The sequence below is a fragment of the Muscardinus avellanarius genome (assembly GCF_963383645.1).
Source record: "Muscardinus avellanarius genome assembly, chromosome: 12".
Taxonomy (NCBI): Eukaryota; Metazoa; Chordata; class Mammalia; order Rodentia; family Gliridae; genus Muscardinus; species Muscardinus avellanarius.
In genome coordinates this window covers 30369012-30383805 of record NC_137798.1, presented here as the reverse complement: position 1 = coordinate 30383805, position 14794 = coordinate 30369012, and the positions used below count along the sequence as shown (strand labels likewise).

The window sequence follows — 14794 nt, the reverse complement described above, 5'->3', positions numbered from 1 at the left end:
CCAAAAAAAAAAAAACCTTCCCTTGCTGAAGAATAGGGTGCAATACTTGGGCATAGCCCCTCAAGAATATAACTGAGTACACCAGGTATGTTGGTGTGCACCTATAGTCCAAGTCCAAGTGCTGAGGAGGCTGAAACAGGAGGTTCTCAGGTCCTACCTAGGGAAGCCTCAGCAATTTAGTGGGACCTTCAGCAACTTAGCAAAAACCTGTTTCAAAATACAAAAATACAAAAGTTAAAAAGGGCTGGGGTGTGACTTGGAAGTAGAATGTCCCTAGGCATAATATCCAGTACCAAAAAGAAAAAAGGAAGAAAGGAAGAAAGACAGAAGACAGACAGAAAGTATGGGAAAGAAGGAAGGAAGTATTGACTGAGTGGATCAAGGTTGTCTAGGAGTCTGCATTAAAAAATAAAAATAAAAATCATCAGACCATACTTTTGAGAAAAGTCTTATCTGGCTCCAGCTGGAGACCCAGCCTCCTTCTCTTTTCCCAGCTACAACCTCAGAGAGCTGGATGTCTAGGGGAACTTAGGAAGAGACGATGGCCCTGGAGCCCCCAAATGGCAACTGGCAAAGGTCCCAGAGGGCCCATTCACATCAGAAGTCTAATGAACAGGGGTCAGACCTATACAGAGTGGGCCCGGAGGGCAGATGGAGCCCTGGGCAGGGCAGGCACAGGACAAAGATCTGAGCTCAGTGTGAGGAAGACTCTCATGGCAAGTTGATAGAGCGTCACTCCCAGCTCAATCAGGACTTGGGTCTTATAGGAGAGCTCCGGCTGTCCATGGGTAAGGAAATTTCTAGCTGGCTATGGGCCCTCCAGAATGCAAACCCTCCTTACAGCCCCCTTCCAGAACCTAACCTGCCAGTCCACCCCCAAGCCAGACCTGTCTTAGTTCTCCAAGCATCCCAGGCCCTCGGGGTGTGTTTATCTTTTTCGTTTGCCTCTTTCCTCTAGGATTTGGCCTATTTTAGTCACTCTGCCTAGCCTACCTTTCCTCTACTCATAGCCTGCTCAATTCCCAGGCATTCTCCTGATCAGTTTTGTTTTGTTTGTTTGTTATTGTGGTTTTTGTTTGATTTTGTTTTTTTAATGTTGGGGATTGAACCCAGGAGTACTCTACCTCCAAACTATACCCCCAGCCCTTTCTGTTTTTTATATTTTCACATAGTCTCGCGGTTGCTGAGGCTGGCCTCAAACCTGCAACCCTTCTGTCTCAGCCTCCCAAGAACTGGAATTCCAGGTATGCACCACTGTACCTGACTTCAGGTCACAGTTTTGAAGTCACCCCTAAAGTTCCACTTAGCCCTCACAACTGAACAGATTGTCTCTGTTCTCTGTTCCTGCTATGTCTCATTTGAAAATTGCTCACTCACCCATCCCCACACACTTCAAGGTCTGATATTCTATCCATATAAGACCAAGCATGGTGGCACACACGATCCCAGTACTTGGGAGGCTGAGACAGGAGGACCCAAGGTTCACGGCCAGCCTCAGCTACTTAGTGAGGCCCTCCACAGCTTAGGAGACCCTGTTTCAAAATGAAGAATAAAAAAAAATAGGGCAGGGGGCGTGTAGCTCAGAGGTAGAATGCCCCTGGGTTCAATCCCCAGAAAGAAATATTTACTGATTGAGCTGTTTTACTTAGAGTTATCCATGGAGCTAAGAAGTCCTCTAAGACCCCATAGGCTGGCATGTAACTGCTTACTACGTGTCTGGCAATGAGTGAACGGCAGTGTCTGGCAGAAGACAAAACACCTGGGAAGCAGGGAGCCCATCACGGCAGCTGTCATCCACATGGGGACCGCCCGCCCGCCTCAGAGCTCCTGGGGTGGAGCTGAGGAATGCCAGGTGTGACCCACCTGCCTCCTGGTCCCCTCTGACATGAAGATTGCCGGGTTGTGACTCTGGCTGGGGCCTGCAAGGGATTTTTGAAGAGCTGCCAAGGCCCCTTATGGAGATGGCTTGATGTAGTTTGCAGCAATTTGTGTTCAGGGGGACAGAGGAAATTCACTACAGAGCAGCAACAGGCCTGGGGGGTCACCTGCTTCTCTGGGCCTCCAAACCCAGGCCCAACTTCTGTCACACTCACCTCTGCACTCGCAGGACCCGCAGGATCGCCTAGACTCACTGGGCACAGAGGCCCCACCAGCCTTGAGGCGAGGCAACTTTCTCCAGGACACTTCCCTGAATGTCTCTTGGGTGCACCCCCCTGCCGCCAAACCTAGCCAATTGAGCTGGCTGTGCTCAGTGCCTACTGTGTGCCAGGCTCCAGGGGAGCAGAACAGGCTCAGTCTGACTTTCCCCAGCACTCACAGGCCATCAAGACAGGGAACAGTCCAGGTGTCCCACCTAGGCCTACCAATGTGATAGATGCACCAGCTCAGTAGAAGGGACGCGCTGTTGTGTCTGTGGGATAAGCCAGGAGCTCTTAGGATGCCCTGAGCCCCGGGGCAGGTGGCACTCAGAGCTGCTGGAGAGGTATCTGGCTTCTGTAGTCGACCTCTGACTCGACCTCTCAGTCGACCTGAGCCTCCTAGGTCAAGATGTCCCAGCCGAGGGTGAGCATTTGCAGCATTTGACAGGCTGTTGGTGAGCTATGTGATCTCAAGCAAGCCCCTTTCCCCCTCTGAGCCTCAGATTCCCCCTCTGCAAAAAAGCAAGTGACTGATTAATGTTTCCTCACCTTGGCTAGGAATCAGAACCATCTGGGTTCTGATGGTGGTAGCAAAACAAAGGAACTTGAAGAAAACAAAACAAAACAAAACAAAACAAAAACAGATTCCTGGGCCCCACCCCAAAGCTCCCAGAAGACTATGAATCCTCAGGAGGGAGAGCTTCCAGGGGCCTACTCAAGTCTTGGCCTCCCACCTCTGTCCCAGTCCGGGAGCCTCTAGAACCCTCCATTCCTCCCAGCCCCCCTTCCCTGGAGGCTCCTTGGCATGTAATGTTCCAGCCACACTTTCCAGCTTCTCAGCCTCCCTGGGCCAAGGCTGGAGTGAGCCGCACCATCCCTCCCTCCAAAGAGCCGTGGAGCCTGAAGCACAGGTCAGTGAGCAGTTTATTACCCATCAACCTCTCCCAGCACCATAGCCTGCACACATCTGGACTCTGGACATCGTCTTCATCCTGGTCTCACCCCTCCCCTATCCTCCAAACTCTTCCTCCCCCAGCCTTTCAAGGCAGCACCAGGCCTGGGGGCCACACCTCAGCAGGGGGAGGAGACACTGGGGAAAGGGAAGCCAGAGTTGGCCCCAAGTTTCTGGAGCCAGCACCCAGGAAGGAGGCAAAGTAGCAGGGCTGAGGCTGGCCCGGGCTGCCAGGCAGCGCTTCAGGCTCAGGCAGGAGGCTCTTCTCCGGGAGGCGCAGGGAAGCCACTCAGGTCTCGGCCGATGATCTCGCTCACTGTAAAGGCAATTGAGAGACTGGACTAAGGGGCAGGTTCCCTCCTTCCCCAGAGACCACTCAATCACTCGGGGCAGACCTCAGTCTAGGATCCCTTTAGGCTTCTCTTCCACTGGCTTCTCTTTCACAGGGCCTCAGTTTCCCCCAATATATCTTGACATCTACACTTAACCAAATCTTGCCCAACTCCATTTACGTGGGCTCCCCGGCCCCCAGCCCGGCCCATTCTTGCTGGCCTATCAGCGCAATGTCGGCGGGGCCAGGTGTAGGTGTAGCCAGTGGGAGAAAGAAGAGGCAAAACAGGGAGGCCCTGGTCATCAGTGCTGTTGTCTTACTGGGAGGAGGCGAGGCGAGGAGAAATATGCCTGGCCAGGGCCTCAGCGAGCCACTGCCCCTTTCTTAAGTCTCCATCTGCAAATTCAGGGAGCTAGACGGAATGACCCTGGAAGTGCTTTTCTCTAAGATTTTGTGATTTGGGGAGAGGTCAGCGGCGGGCGAAAGGCTGGGGCAGGCATTCCGTGCATCCTTCTGAATTAAATGAACTAAATTCAGGTGGCTACACACACACACACCACACACCACACACCACACACCACACCAGGAACTTGCCCCCAGGCCCTCTGACGGGTCCTGAGAGACCAAGGAGACCTGGGCTTTGAGAAGCCCAGCCCCACCCTCAGCAGATGCACAGAGGCTCACTCATCCCCACTCACTCACAGCCCAGTCCCACACCTACCTTCCTCCAGCGTGATGCCCTGGATCGGGACACTGTCTCGGAAGCCGCTGCTATAGCCACCCCTGGGTTTCTCCTGCTCCGGAGCCCCCTCCCCAGGGCCATAGCCTGGCCCCACCTCATTGTATCCCTCAGCAGGTAGGGGATGAACAGTATTCTGGGGAGGAAAGGGGCCTTCAAGTGGTGGAGATGAAGGCAGTGGAGGCCGGAAGGGGGCTGGAGGAGAGAACGGAAGCCCCAGGGGGAAAGCTGAGCCCCGTCCTCCATATGGGTCACTAGGGAAGGGGCGGGGAAGGAAGGAGACTGGAGGGGGGCGGGCACAACCGGTGGTTCCCCCAGTGTCAGGGAATATTCGAAGGCCTGGTCTGTAGGAGGGTGGGGGTCCCGTCTGGGGATACAGTGGGGGCGTGCCATAGCCGAAGCCTTCTGACAGGTAAGGAGTTTCGTATGCAGGGTCCTCATGGGGATAGGAGGGGTAGGGGGGTCTGGGAGGCGAAAAGTCCATGTCAGTGCCAAAAGGGGGGCCTGATGCCGAAGAGAAGCCCCGGAGAGATGAGTCTGGCAAGGGCTCCTCCTTGAAGACCACTGGGAAGACAGGAAGCAAGTGGATGGCATGCCGTGAATCTGTACACCTTCCAAGTACCCTCCCTTCCCAGGTGTCATGGTCCCTTTGCCCCTCGCCCTGGGCTCTGCCTCCCCCCGTCCCTGCCTCGGCTCCCCACACTCCCCCAGCCCCACCGCAGACTGCCCCAGAGCGCACCAGGCAGGAACTTGAAACTCTGGGTAGGACTGCGCTTCCTCCGCCCGTTGGAGACATAAAAGTAGACCTGGACCGGTCGGGACACTCTCTTGTTGCTGTACTCGGGGACAGTCAGGGTCAGTGTCACCTGGGCAAGAGCAGAGAATGAGGCAGGGATCCCAGCCCTTCAAGGGCTGACCTCCAAGTGTGTTGTTCTCTTTTGTTGGTGTGTGTGTGTGTGTGTGTGTGTGTGTGTGTGTGTGTGTGTGTTTTCATTTTTCCATTTGCTAAGGAGCAAAGTTCATTCTGTAAAACTGAACCTGCTCCCAGAATGGCCAGACTCCTCTGGGAAAGCCTAGGTAGCTCTGCGGTCCACTCCGTGGGCAAGGGGGCCCACCTGAGGACGTCCTGCCTTCTCCCACCTGTCTCCCTTGCCCCAGAGGCTCCCCAATGACTCTGGCACCTCGTTACTCTGCAGTCGGTTCACCGCGGCCTCCTCCTCCCATTGCAGCTTTCCATCTGTGTGGGGAGAACGAGAGCTTCAGCCCAACTCCAGGGCCCCTGCCCCCGCCCTAGGCCCTGCCGTTTCCCCTCTTGCTGGCACCAAGGCTGGATTGAGAAGGTCCTCAGGAGGTCTGGCACACACAGTCCACTGTGTGAACTGAAAATGAAAGAGGCAGGCTCTAAAACTGTCCCCAAGGTGCGGTGAAGTAAACCAAGACCAGAGGAAATGGCACCGCCAGCCGAGGGCCTAGAGGAAGTTACCGACAGAGACACTCTTGAACCCGCCCACCCAACTCCAAACACCCCTCCCATGAGAATGCTGGGAGGGAACATCGGGGTGAGAAAGGGTCCTGGCTTGAAGGAAGGCAGTGAGACCCCAAGTCCCACGACAGGACCTCAGGAGACTCCAGCAAGGTGCCAGGGCACTAAAGGTGGGTCTAGGGGCTGGGGTCTTGGTGAGCAGGACTGAGGCAGGGGCAAGGTCTCAGATTGGTGGCTGCACCATGAACCCTCAGTTTTCCCTTTCTGCACCCCTGAACTTGAGACCTCACAGACTCTCTTTAATCATGGCTGTGCTGTCCCAAAACTACGAGGAACCTGTGCAGGCATGAGTCACATTTTGGCTTCCCTATCTACATAGGGGTACATTATCTCAAAGCCTTTTGTGTGTGTATGTGGTACTGGGGATTGAATCCAGGGGCATTCTACCTCTGAGCTACACACCCAGCCCTATTTTTTTATTTTTTATTTTGAAACAGGGTCTCACTAAGTTGCTGAAGTCTTCACTAAGTAGCTGAGGCTGGCCATGAACCTGCGATCCTCTTGTCTCAGCCTCCCAAATACTGGGATTACATGCTCTTTAATAAGCAGGACATGTGTTTCTTACATCTGTTCAAAATCCTCAATATTTACTTACTTAATTTATTTTTGTGTGGTACTGAGGATTGAACCCAAGGGTGTTCTACCTCTGAGTTACACCCTCAGCCACACACACACATGCACATATGTGCATGTGTGTGTGTGTGTGTGTGTGTGTGTGTGTGTGTGTGATACTGGGGTGAAACCTTTCTACCTCCGGGCTATACTCCCAGACCAATTTTTATACTTTATTTGGAAACAGGGTCTCACTAAGTTGCTGAGAGCCTCACTAAGTAGCTGAGGCTGGCTCTGAACCTGTGCGATCCTCCTGTCTCAGCCTCCCAAGTACTGGGATGACAAGTGTGCGCCACCACGCCCGGCTCAGCCCTATTTTATTCTTTATTTTGAAACAGGGTCTCACTAAATTGCAGAGGCATGGTGTTGCTGAGGCTGGCTGCGATCCTGCAATCTTCCTATCTCAGCCTCCCAAGTACAGGGTTTACAAATGTGTGCCGCCACACTCGGCTCTCAATGCTCTAGATTGCTGTCGTACCCATCTCTCCATGGGAAACAGACAACACAACTGGGAGGTGGGGGAAGGTAGTCTGTCTGTTCCTTTTACATATAAGGAAACTGAGGCTCAACTAGCTAGTTTAATGACAGTGCCAGCGATCTTTCACCTGCCACTTCCAAGCCCTTCCTGCCTGCCCTCCCTCCCTTCGCCGTGGGTACTCACCAGGGCCCCTCTCAATGAACACGACCTTGGAGTCCGGCAGGAAGTTGGAGCCGGTCAGCACTAGTTCCTCGCCTCCTCTCACAGAGCAGGCACTGGGGCTGTAGGCCTCCACCTGGGGCAGCTCCTGGGCAGAGCGCTGGGCTGTGAAAGAGTGCAAGGAAGGGGTCTGGCTGGGCGGGGGTGGGGAGCAGCCTCCTCTGCCTCTACCCTCTTTGAAATAAATGCAGGGGTCTCCAAAGGCAGACACACAAGTAAATCAAGAGCATCCGCATGATCTCATGGACCACGAAAGGGACCACTCCTGGAGCAGATAGAGGCCAACAGGGTGGGCTAGGAAATTACCCAGACCAGTGCACAGGCCACCCCAGGGTAGGTGGGGTAGAGACAGAGTACACAGCCGGGGTAAACCAGAACACCACTGTTAGGTTCTGGACCCCCCCCCCCCAATACTGGGCAGGGGCGGGGCTGACCCGCCTCCTTACCCTGCAAGGTCCAGGATTTTCCCATGGAAAGCCACTCCCCTTTGATAAAAAGGGGGACGAGCGATCCAGAAGGAGAAGAAGCTTGCGAGCCAGAGAGATTCGGACACTCGTGGAAGGCTCTCTTCCACACATCTCCCCCACCCCCACCCCGCACCCGCGACACGGGGGTGGGGGAGGGAGCTGCCCGGGACAAGTGGGCTGGACTAATAAAAGACTTATGGCACCTGCATGGATGATCTCGCGTGTCTGTGGAACTCGCAAACCTTATAACCACCCCATCACTCCCACACCCGTGATAAAAATAAAGGCGGAGTCCTCTAAGGCCTAGCCAGTATGGACAGGGCACAGGACCCCATGCAGAGGACACAGGTGACAGACCAACACGCAGCCAGGAGAGTCACAAGAGACAGAGAGATGGCCAAGGCCTCTTTGCTCACAGCACTCGATGGGCACCGACGCTGCCTGGACCGAGACGACCTTCCCACCGCCCTGGGGCACGTGTACCCGGAACACCAGCCGCACTCGTGTGTTTTTGCGCCCGATGTCTGTCTCACCCTTCCGCAGCTCAATGTCTGAATTCCGAAGTTTGAGGATTCCAGCACAGTCAATGCTGAGGGTAAAGGATGATGGCAAGCCCTCCTAGCTGATGCCAGAGCGGTGCTCCATCCCCAGGGAGGGAAGCCTCCTGCCCTCCACAAAAGCCCCAACTCCATCTCAAGCTATCTACAGGGACTATTCTCTAACCCAGAGATGGTCCCCAGACCCAAAAGTCCTTGTGTGGGTAGATGGTGAGAAGGCCAGAAGCCAGCTCCCAAGGGTGATGTCTAGCTCTTCTGGGAAGCAGAAGTAGGTTCTACTCTAACGTCCTGAAGCCTGAGGGGAAGTCCATGGAGACTTACTTGGCAGCCATGTTGTTCTCAGGGAGCAGGGTCATCTCCAGCACTTTGGTACCGCTGACTACAGCTTCATAGCTGGCTGTGGCCACCATCTTGCCAGTTATACGGTGCACCTGATAGAAGGCATGAGGCCGCAGGTTCCTTTCATCTGCAGTGCCGATGAACAACTGTAAGGTCAGTGGCTTCTCACTGTAGCCTAGGAGCTGGCAGAGGGAGACAGAGGCAGAGGCCACCTAACTGACAGCCCCACTGTCTCATCCTTTATCCACCCCTGAATTTTCTGTCCACCAGGGGTTAGGGACTATGAAAGATAAAGGACATCCTGGAAGGGATTCCCTAGGGGAACTGGGCACCAGTTGTGGAGAAAACGTGGCCTGGAGTTCACAGTGTTATTGTTGGAGTAAGGCCCAAACTGGGCTGGGCAAAAGAGGAAGAGCTTCCAAGAGAGACCGGCTCCACTCAATATAGAGAAAACCTAACTCCCAGTGACCTCTGGCCTCAGCGGAACCCCTCCCCCACATCTGGCAAGCCACCATTTTCCAGAGTAGACACGAGGGAGGCGTCCCCTGGGAGGAGTCCAGTGAGGGTGAGAGGACAGAAGAGTAGAAAGTATATCCGGGTCCTTGAAGTGCACCCTTCCTCCCCCAACTGCAGCCCTCCCCCAGGCTGCCTGCAGGGTCAGGGCTGAGAGGGAGTGTGGGAAAGGGCAGTGCCATGGGTCTGGGCAGCTAGAGCCCATCTGCAGGGATCTGAGATGGGAGAGGAGAAAGGATGCCAGTCCTCTGCCCTTACCTTGACTACGGGGTGACCCCCAGGAGCAGCTTTGACAGCTCCTCGGCTGCCTTCAGTCTCATAGTGGGCCCGATGGTGGGCTCTAGGCTGCACCTCGATCCTCAGCTCCAGCTGCTCATACTGGCTGGGCAGAGGCCAGTCCAGGGGGGGAAGGGCCGAGGTCCTGGGGAGAAGACTAGTAATCAGTCATCTGTAGCCTCAGATCCTAGCCAGGGCCATGCTGAGTCTAGGAGGGAAGGAGGGATGGAGGGGTGGGAGAAAAGAAACCACAGCAGAAGCCCCAAAGCCCTGACGTAGGGGGAGATAAGGGACAGAGTCTCCTGGAGATGAAACTGTGGAGGGTAAAAACAGCCCCAAGTCTCCCTCCTCCCCAGCTGAGTGCAGGGTTAGACTTTGGAATGGGGAGACTTCACCTAGATGCAGAGGAACCCCAAACCCATCCCAATCCCTAGACCTAGACAAGCAGAGTAATATAAAGAAGTGCCATTCCAGACCAGAAAAGGGATCAAACATGAGTCCCCCCCATTTTACAAATAAAGAAATTGAGGCCAGCCACCACTGACAGACCCAGGCCTGACCACTTTCTCTTCTGGGGCCAGCTCATGCCTCATGAGTTGGAGCTGGGTAGGTAGAGTTCCGGAGAGCTAAGGGGTTTAAATCGAGTTATATTTCCTGTGTTGTATTCTAAGACAACTCTAGGCCAGCTTGTATTTGCCCCTCTCCAGGTAATATCTGGCAATAACTGGAGAGAGTTTGGGTTGTTACAACTCACGGAGCACCTGGGTGCAACTAGTGTCTGATGGGTAAAGGTCAGGGACCAGCATAGCCCATGTACAAATTACTCAGCTCAAAATGCCAATAGTGCTAAGGCTGAGAAGCCCTGTACTATGAGGATCCTAGAGGATCTCATGCTAAGGTCTTTTTCCTATAGAAATTTTTCTGGATGGAGCCAGCTCAGTCTGACATCTCAAGGATTAGGATTATTGAATTAGGCAAGGTTCCTTGGGAATGGAAGGGGTAGAACTGCAAGTTTCAATACTTATTCTTTGACTTTCAAATTTTTTTTTTTTTTTTTTTTTTTTGGCGGTACTGGGGATGGAACCCAGGGGCACTCTACCTCTGAGAATCACCCCCAGTCCTATTTTTATTTTTATTCTTTTATTTTTTGTTTTATTTATTTATTTATTTATTTATTTATTTATTTATTTTTGCGGGTCTGGGGATGGAACCCAGAGGCATTCTACCTCCAAGCGACACCCCCAGCCCTATTTTTATTCTTTATTTGGAAACAGGGTCTCACTGAGTTGCAAAGGGCCTCACTAAGTAGCTGAGATCCTCCTGTTTTAGCCCATAAACCGAGATCCCCCTGTTTTAGCCTCCCAAATGCTGGGATTACAAGCGTGCACCACCACGCCTGGCTTCATATGTTATTTTATTCAAACTAGCAGTGATGCTCTTAAGCCATTAAGGCAAGCCCTAGAAATTAAAGAAGGGCTAGCATGTCTCTGAAGGGCCAGGGGGAAGGCCAAAATCTATACCCAGCCACATTCCAGGGCAGAGCTGGGAGTATTAAGCATCCTGGTGGAACAATGCATCCTTTGCCCACCCCCCTCGCCCCCGGGGGATGGCTGAAGGGAGGAGTAGTGCCAGATGCAGCCCTCACCTGAAGATGGGGCTGTGTCCCCCAATTCGGGCCTTGGACCAAGCAAGGGGAGACGGCACTGCCAGGTAGTCCATGCCAGCCACCTCCTTCCGGGAGCCCCCAGGAGGAGCCACAGCTTCCTCTGCTCCAGAAGACAGCTTTCCATTGCATGGGGCAGGCTCCTCAGACCGAGGCAGGGCCACCGCCTGCTCATTTGAAGTCCGTCTGGTCTTCTGGGGGATGCTCTCCGCCGGTGGAGCCCCCACGTAGTCAAAGGGGCCAGGAGAGCCAGGGTCCCGGGCCAGAGGCAATGGAGGTGGTGGAGGTGGCTCAGGCCCCTCTTCCCCCAGGCTGCCACGGCGGGAAAGGGCCGGAGAAGCTGAAGATGGGGTTCCGGAGCTGGAATAGCGCCGCTTGCCACAGGGAGAGGCGGGCCTGGGGGAGGCTGGGGTGGGTCCCGGAGCGCTGAGGAGCAGCCAGCTCTCCTCCGGCCCCCGCCCTCCAGGGCTTGGACCATAGAGGCTCCAGGGATCCTCCGGGGTCCATGGCCTAGGGGAAGCCCGGGGCGAGGGCAGGGGCGAGCCCAGGCCAAAGCGGGAGGCTGCCTCATTCAGCTCAGACTCTACCTCATCGCAGGCTGCATACAGGGCAGCCTCGTCCGAGGCATCTGAGAAGAAGCTCCAGGAGGACAGGCTGCTGCTGCCAGGGCTCGGGCTGAAGAAGGCCCCCCCGCCCTGGCCCCCTGCCTCTCGGTAGCCACCGAAGCCTTCTGGTGGGGGATAATCTCTAGGAGAGCTGTCCCCCCAGGCATCAGGGTTGTCCTCTAGGGGGGCCGGTGGGTCAGGCGTGGGAGAGATGGAGGTGATGCGGATGCTGGGACACTCGAGAACACGGCCACCCCCAGCACCCCCAGCGCCCCCTCCTGGGCCCCCCAGCCTCACCGACCGGGCAGGCTGGCTCTCCCAGGTGCCAGGTGAGGGGGCCGGCCGAGGAGGTGGCGAGTGCATGCCAGGTCGAGGGGGTGGAGGTCGGGGAATGCCAATAGGGGCAGCGCCATAGGGAGGGGGCTCCCCCAGGGCCAAGCGGCAGCATGGTGGGGCGTCCTCTGAGTCCAGTTCTGTCAAAACGAGAGGGGTAGAGGGAGATGGGGAGAGAGAAGCCGGTGATGTCTAGCCAGGTTCCTCTAGTGGCAAGCCCCAGGTCCTGCTATTCTTCAGTTAGGAGGGGTCTCTGAACAGCCCTTCAGAGCCACAGACAAAAGCAGAGTTGGAAGGGAGATGGAAAAGTCAGATGCAAGCGTGCGGGGCCTTTTCCAACTGGCAGAACTTCACTCTCAGCCCCTGCCCCAGGAACCCAGGGTACCAGAGGGGGCGGGTCTCAAGGTGAAGGAGGTGGGTTGAGAGGGCTGGAGCCCGGCCTGGAGGCGTGTTTAGCGAGGCTCTGGGCTGGGCTGGGGGCGACTCACACATGAACCCAATTAGCAGCGGTTCCCAAACCCCCAAACGGAGCTGGCAGGAGCCCCAGTTGCCATCGCAACCATGGCCTGGGCAGGGGGGCATGGCTGTGGTGACGAGGGGAGGTGACTCCTCCCTCACTCCCCCCAACCTGGAGGCGGGGTGCAGCCGAGGGGGTGATGCGTGCCTGGTCCAGCCGGAGAAGGGGGGCAGTGGGCAGCGCGGGTTTCGTGCGAGAAGCGGCCGCCGCCCCCGGCTTGGTCCCTGCCATCTGCCTCTCATTGCGGCCAGACGGGGGAGGGGGAAGGGCGCCCTGGCGCGGCCCGAGGGCGCCCCCAGCCCCAAGCTTCCCTTCTGCTGGACCAGGGCTCGACCCACAAGGGGCAAATTCCAGAGCCAAACCTCCCCTTCCCCTGGCGGCGCCCCGGGTTCTTGGGGCCGCCATTCCCGCCCGCTCCCCCATCCCAGTGACAGTCGGCCCAGCCGGGAGGCGGCGCGCAGCCAACGGCACCCCCACCCCCACCCCAGCCACGACCTAAAAAGGAGAAAGTGTTGTCCCGGCCCCCAGCCTCACTTCCACAGATCAGCGAGCCTCCGGACTCCCCTCAACTCTGCCCCCTCGCCCCGCATCCCAGGCTCGCTGCCCCAAACTCTCCTGACTCAGACCCCCCCCCCGCCCTTCACTCACTGACCCCCAGGCCCCTTCCCAGCCCCGCACTGACCTTCCCCCGACCCCCCCGCGCCCAGCGGGGGGGCCTCCTTTTCCTCCCCGAACACCAGCTTAAACTCCAGCTCCTCATCCTCGCAGCTTGCAGCCCCCATGGATCCGGCCAGAGCCCCCAGGTCGCGGCCTGGGTGGGAGGGGGGAGCAGGAGGCTGCTGGATCTTCACGCGGGTGGCTCCCTCCCTCCCTTTCTCTGAGACGCCCCCTCCTCCGTCGCTGCCGCCTCCCTCCGGACGCCCCCTCGTTATTATAGAAACTTTTCCAAACTTTTTTCCCCCAAACTTCTTCAAAGCGGCCCCCCCAGCCTATCCCTGATTGGCTACTCGGGATGCTCCGGCCCCTCCTCCAGGGATGAGATGGGAAAACCACGCGCCCCTCGTCCTCCCCCACCCTCCCTCCCTCTGTCCTCTCTCCAGTCCCTCCCTCTGGGGGGAAAAAATAGCTGAATTGGGAAACGGTCCCTCCAAGCAAGATAGGACCCCAGTGAGGCCTATTGGCCCCTACTTGTGACAATCGTTTTCTGCAGGGAACCCAAACCGAACCGCTTGATCTCAGTTAGGGGGCTCCAGCCTGAGCGCCTTTAAAGGGGCCACAGCCTGAGGCCCCGTGTAGAGGGCCCACGTTCAGACTTGCTGGGCCAGCTTCTAGCAAGGAAAGCCCACCTTTCCTCCCCATTCCCTCCAAGCCAGGGACTCCAAGGCACAGAATGGTTTTAAGCAAGCACCTTCAAAGAGAAAAGGGCCTTTTCTTCCAAGTCTCTCAGCTGGGGCTGGGGCTGGGGCTGCTTAGCCTGGACCTTCTTGGAAGCCATAGCCCTCGCTGTTACTCCCGATCCCCTGAAGGCAAAGAACATTTAGCTGGCCTGGATGCCTCTCAGAGAAGTCTAAGCCCAAGATGCTTGAAGAACTATTCAAAGGCCCACAGATGGGCACAGATCCAGGCCGGGCTTTGCAGCTACCCTTGTCCCCGCCACCCAGAGGGGCCATTAATTAGCCTCCACGGGAAGTCGGCTCCCTCCTCCCTAGAACTATAGTCTGGAATGAATATGTGAATCGAAGGCATCCCGCTCCGGCTCCCTTAAAAACCCAAGCCAGGTTTATGAGGGGTCGGGGGGCCTCCAAACCTGGAGGGGCCCAGGGCTGGACACCTGTCACCTGAACAGAGGGAGGAAGGAAAACCCGGAGTGCTACACCAGGAAGGGCCGGCATAAAGGGTGGTGCGAGAGGGATGGGGGGTGGGGGGTTGGTCCTGGCTGGACTGGAGGTGCCGAGGGCGGAAATGCGGAGATGCGATGATCACTCCCCACTCCCCCGAGTATCACACGCTCCAAACTTTTCTGAGCCCACAGGATCATCAACCTCAAATCTCCTAGGCTCCAGCAGCGCCCCCAGCAGCGCGCCCGGCGGGCACCCGAAGGGTTAAGCGACAGCCCCCGAGTCAGACGTTTACAAACACTCGGGAGCCGGGCGGGGACCGCGCCCGCTCCTCTAATGAGAAACAGGCTCTGCGCGCCGGAGAGGGGGGCGGCCGAGCCCCACCGCGGCGGGGCGGCTCCCGCCCGCCCCCAGGCCTCCCTCGGGCCCGCCCAGGGGACCCCCCCAGCCCCCGGGGACCCCAGTGACGTGCGGAGCTGCCCCGGCTGCGAGCCCGGGCCGCTGCGAGGAGGGGCGGGCAGAAGAATGTTCCGCGGCCGCGCGGGGAGGCGGCCGGGTTTGATTTTCCTCCCCCCGCCTCTCTGGTTGGTCTTCTCAGGTTACATTTCCCTTCCAGCTTCATCACGGAAAAAGGAGAGACCTGCGGAGCGGGAGTGAGGGCACACCTCGAGACC

General features: G+C 56.8%; 1 protein-coding gene across 3 annotated transcripts; it reads right to left on the bottom strand.

The window, feature by feature from the left end:
* Positions 1 to 3338: 3338 nt before the first annotated feature.
* Positions 3339 to 13064, bottom strand: NFATC4 (nuclear factor of activated T cells 4; the record flags this gene model as incomplete). Of its 3 annotated transcripts, none has more annotated exons than XM_080707605.1 (10): positions 3339 to 3406; positions 4143 to 4724; positions 4900 to 5026; positions 5342 to 5397; positions 6977 to 7117; positions 7896 to 8068; positions 8358 to 8557; positions 9147 to 9309; positions 10810 to 11907; positions 12961 to 13064. In XM_080707605.1, the coding sequence occupies 10 exons, from the start codon at positions 13062 to 13064 to the stop codon at positions 3339 to 3341; spliced, it is 2712 nt and encodes a 903-aa protein (XP_080563731.1). The 3 variants fall into 3 exon arrangements, with proteins under 3 accessions (XP_080563731.1, XP_080563732.1, XP_080563733.1); XM_080707606.1 differs by having other exon boundaries at positions 10810 to 11905; positions 12965 to 13064; XM_080707607.1 differs by having other exon boundaries at positions 4464 to 4724; positions 10810 to 11905; positions 12965 to 13064.
* Between the last annotated feature and the right edge of the window lie 1730 nt (positions 13065 to 14794).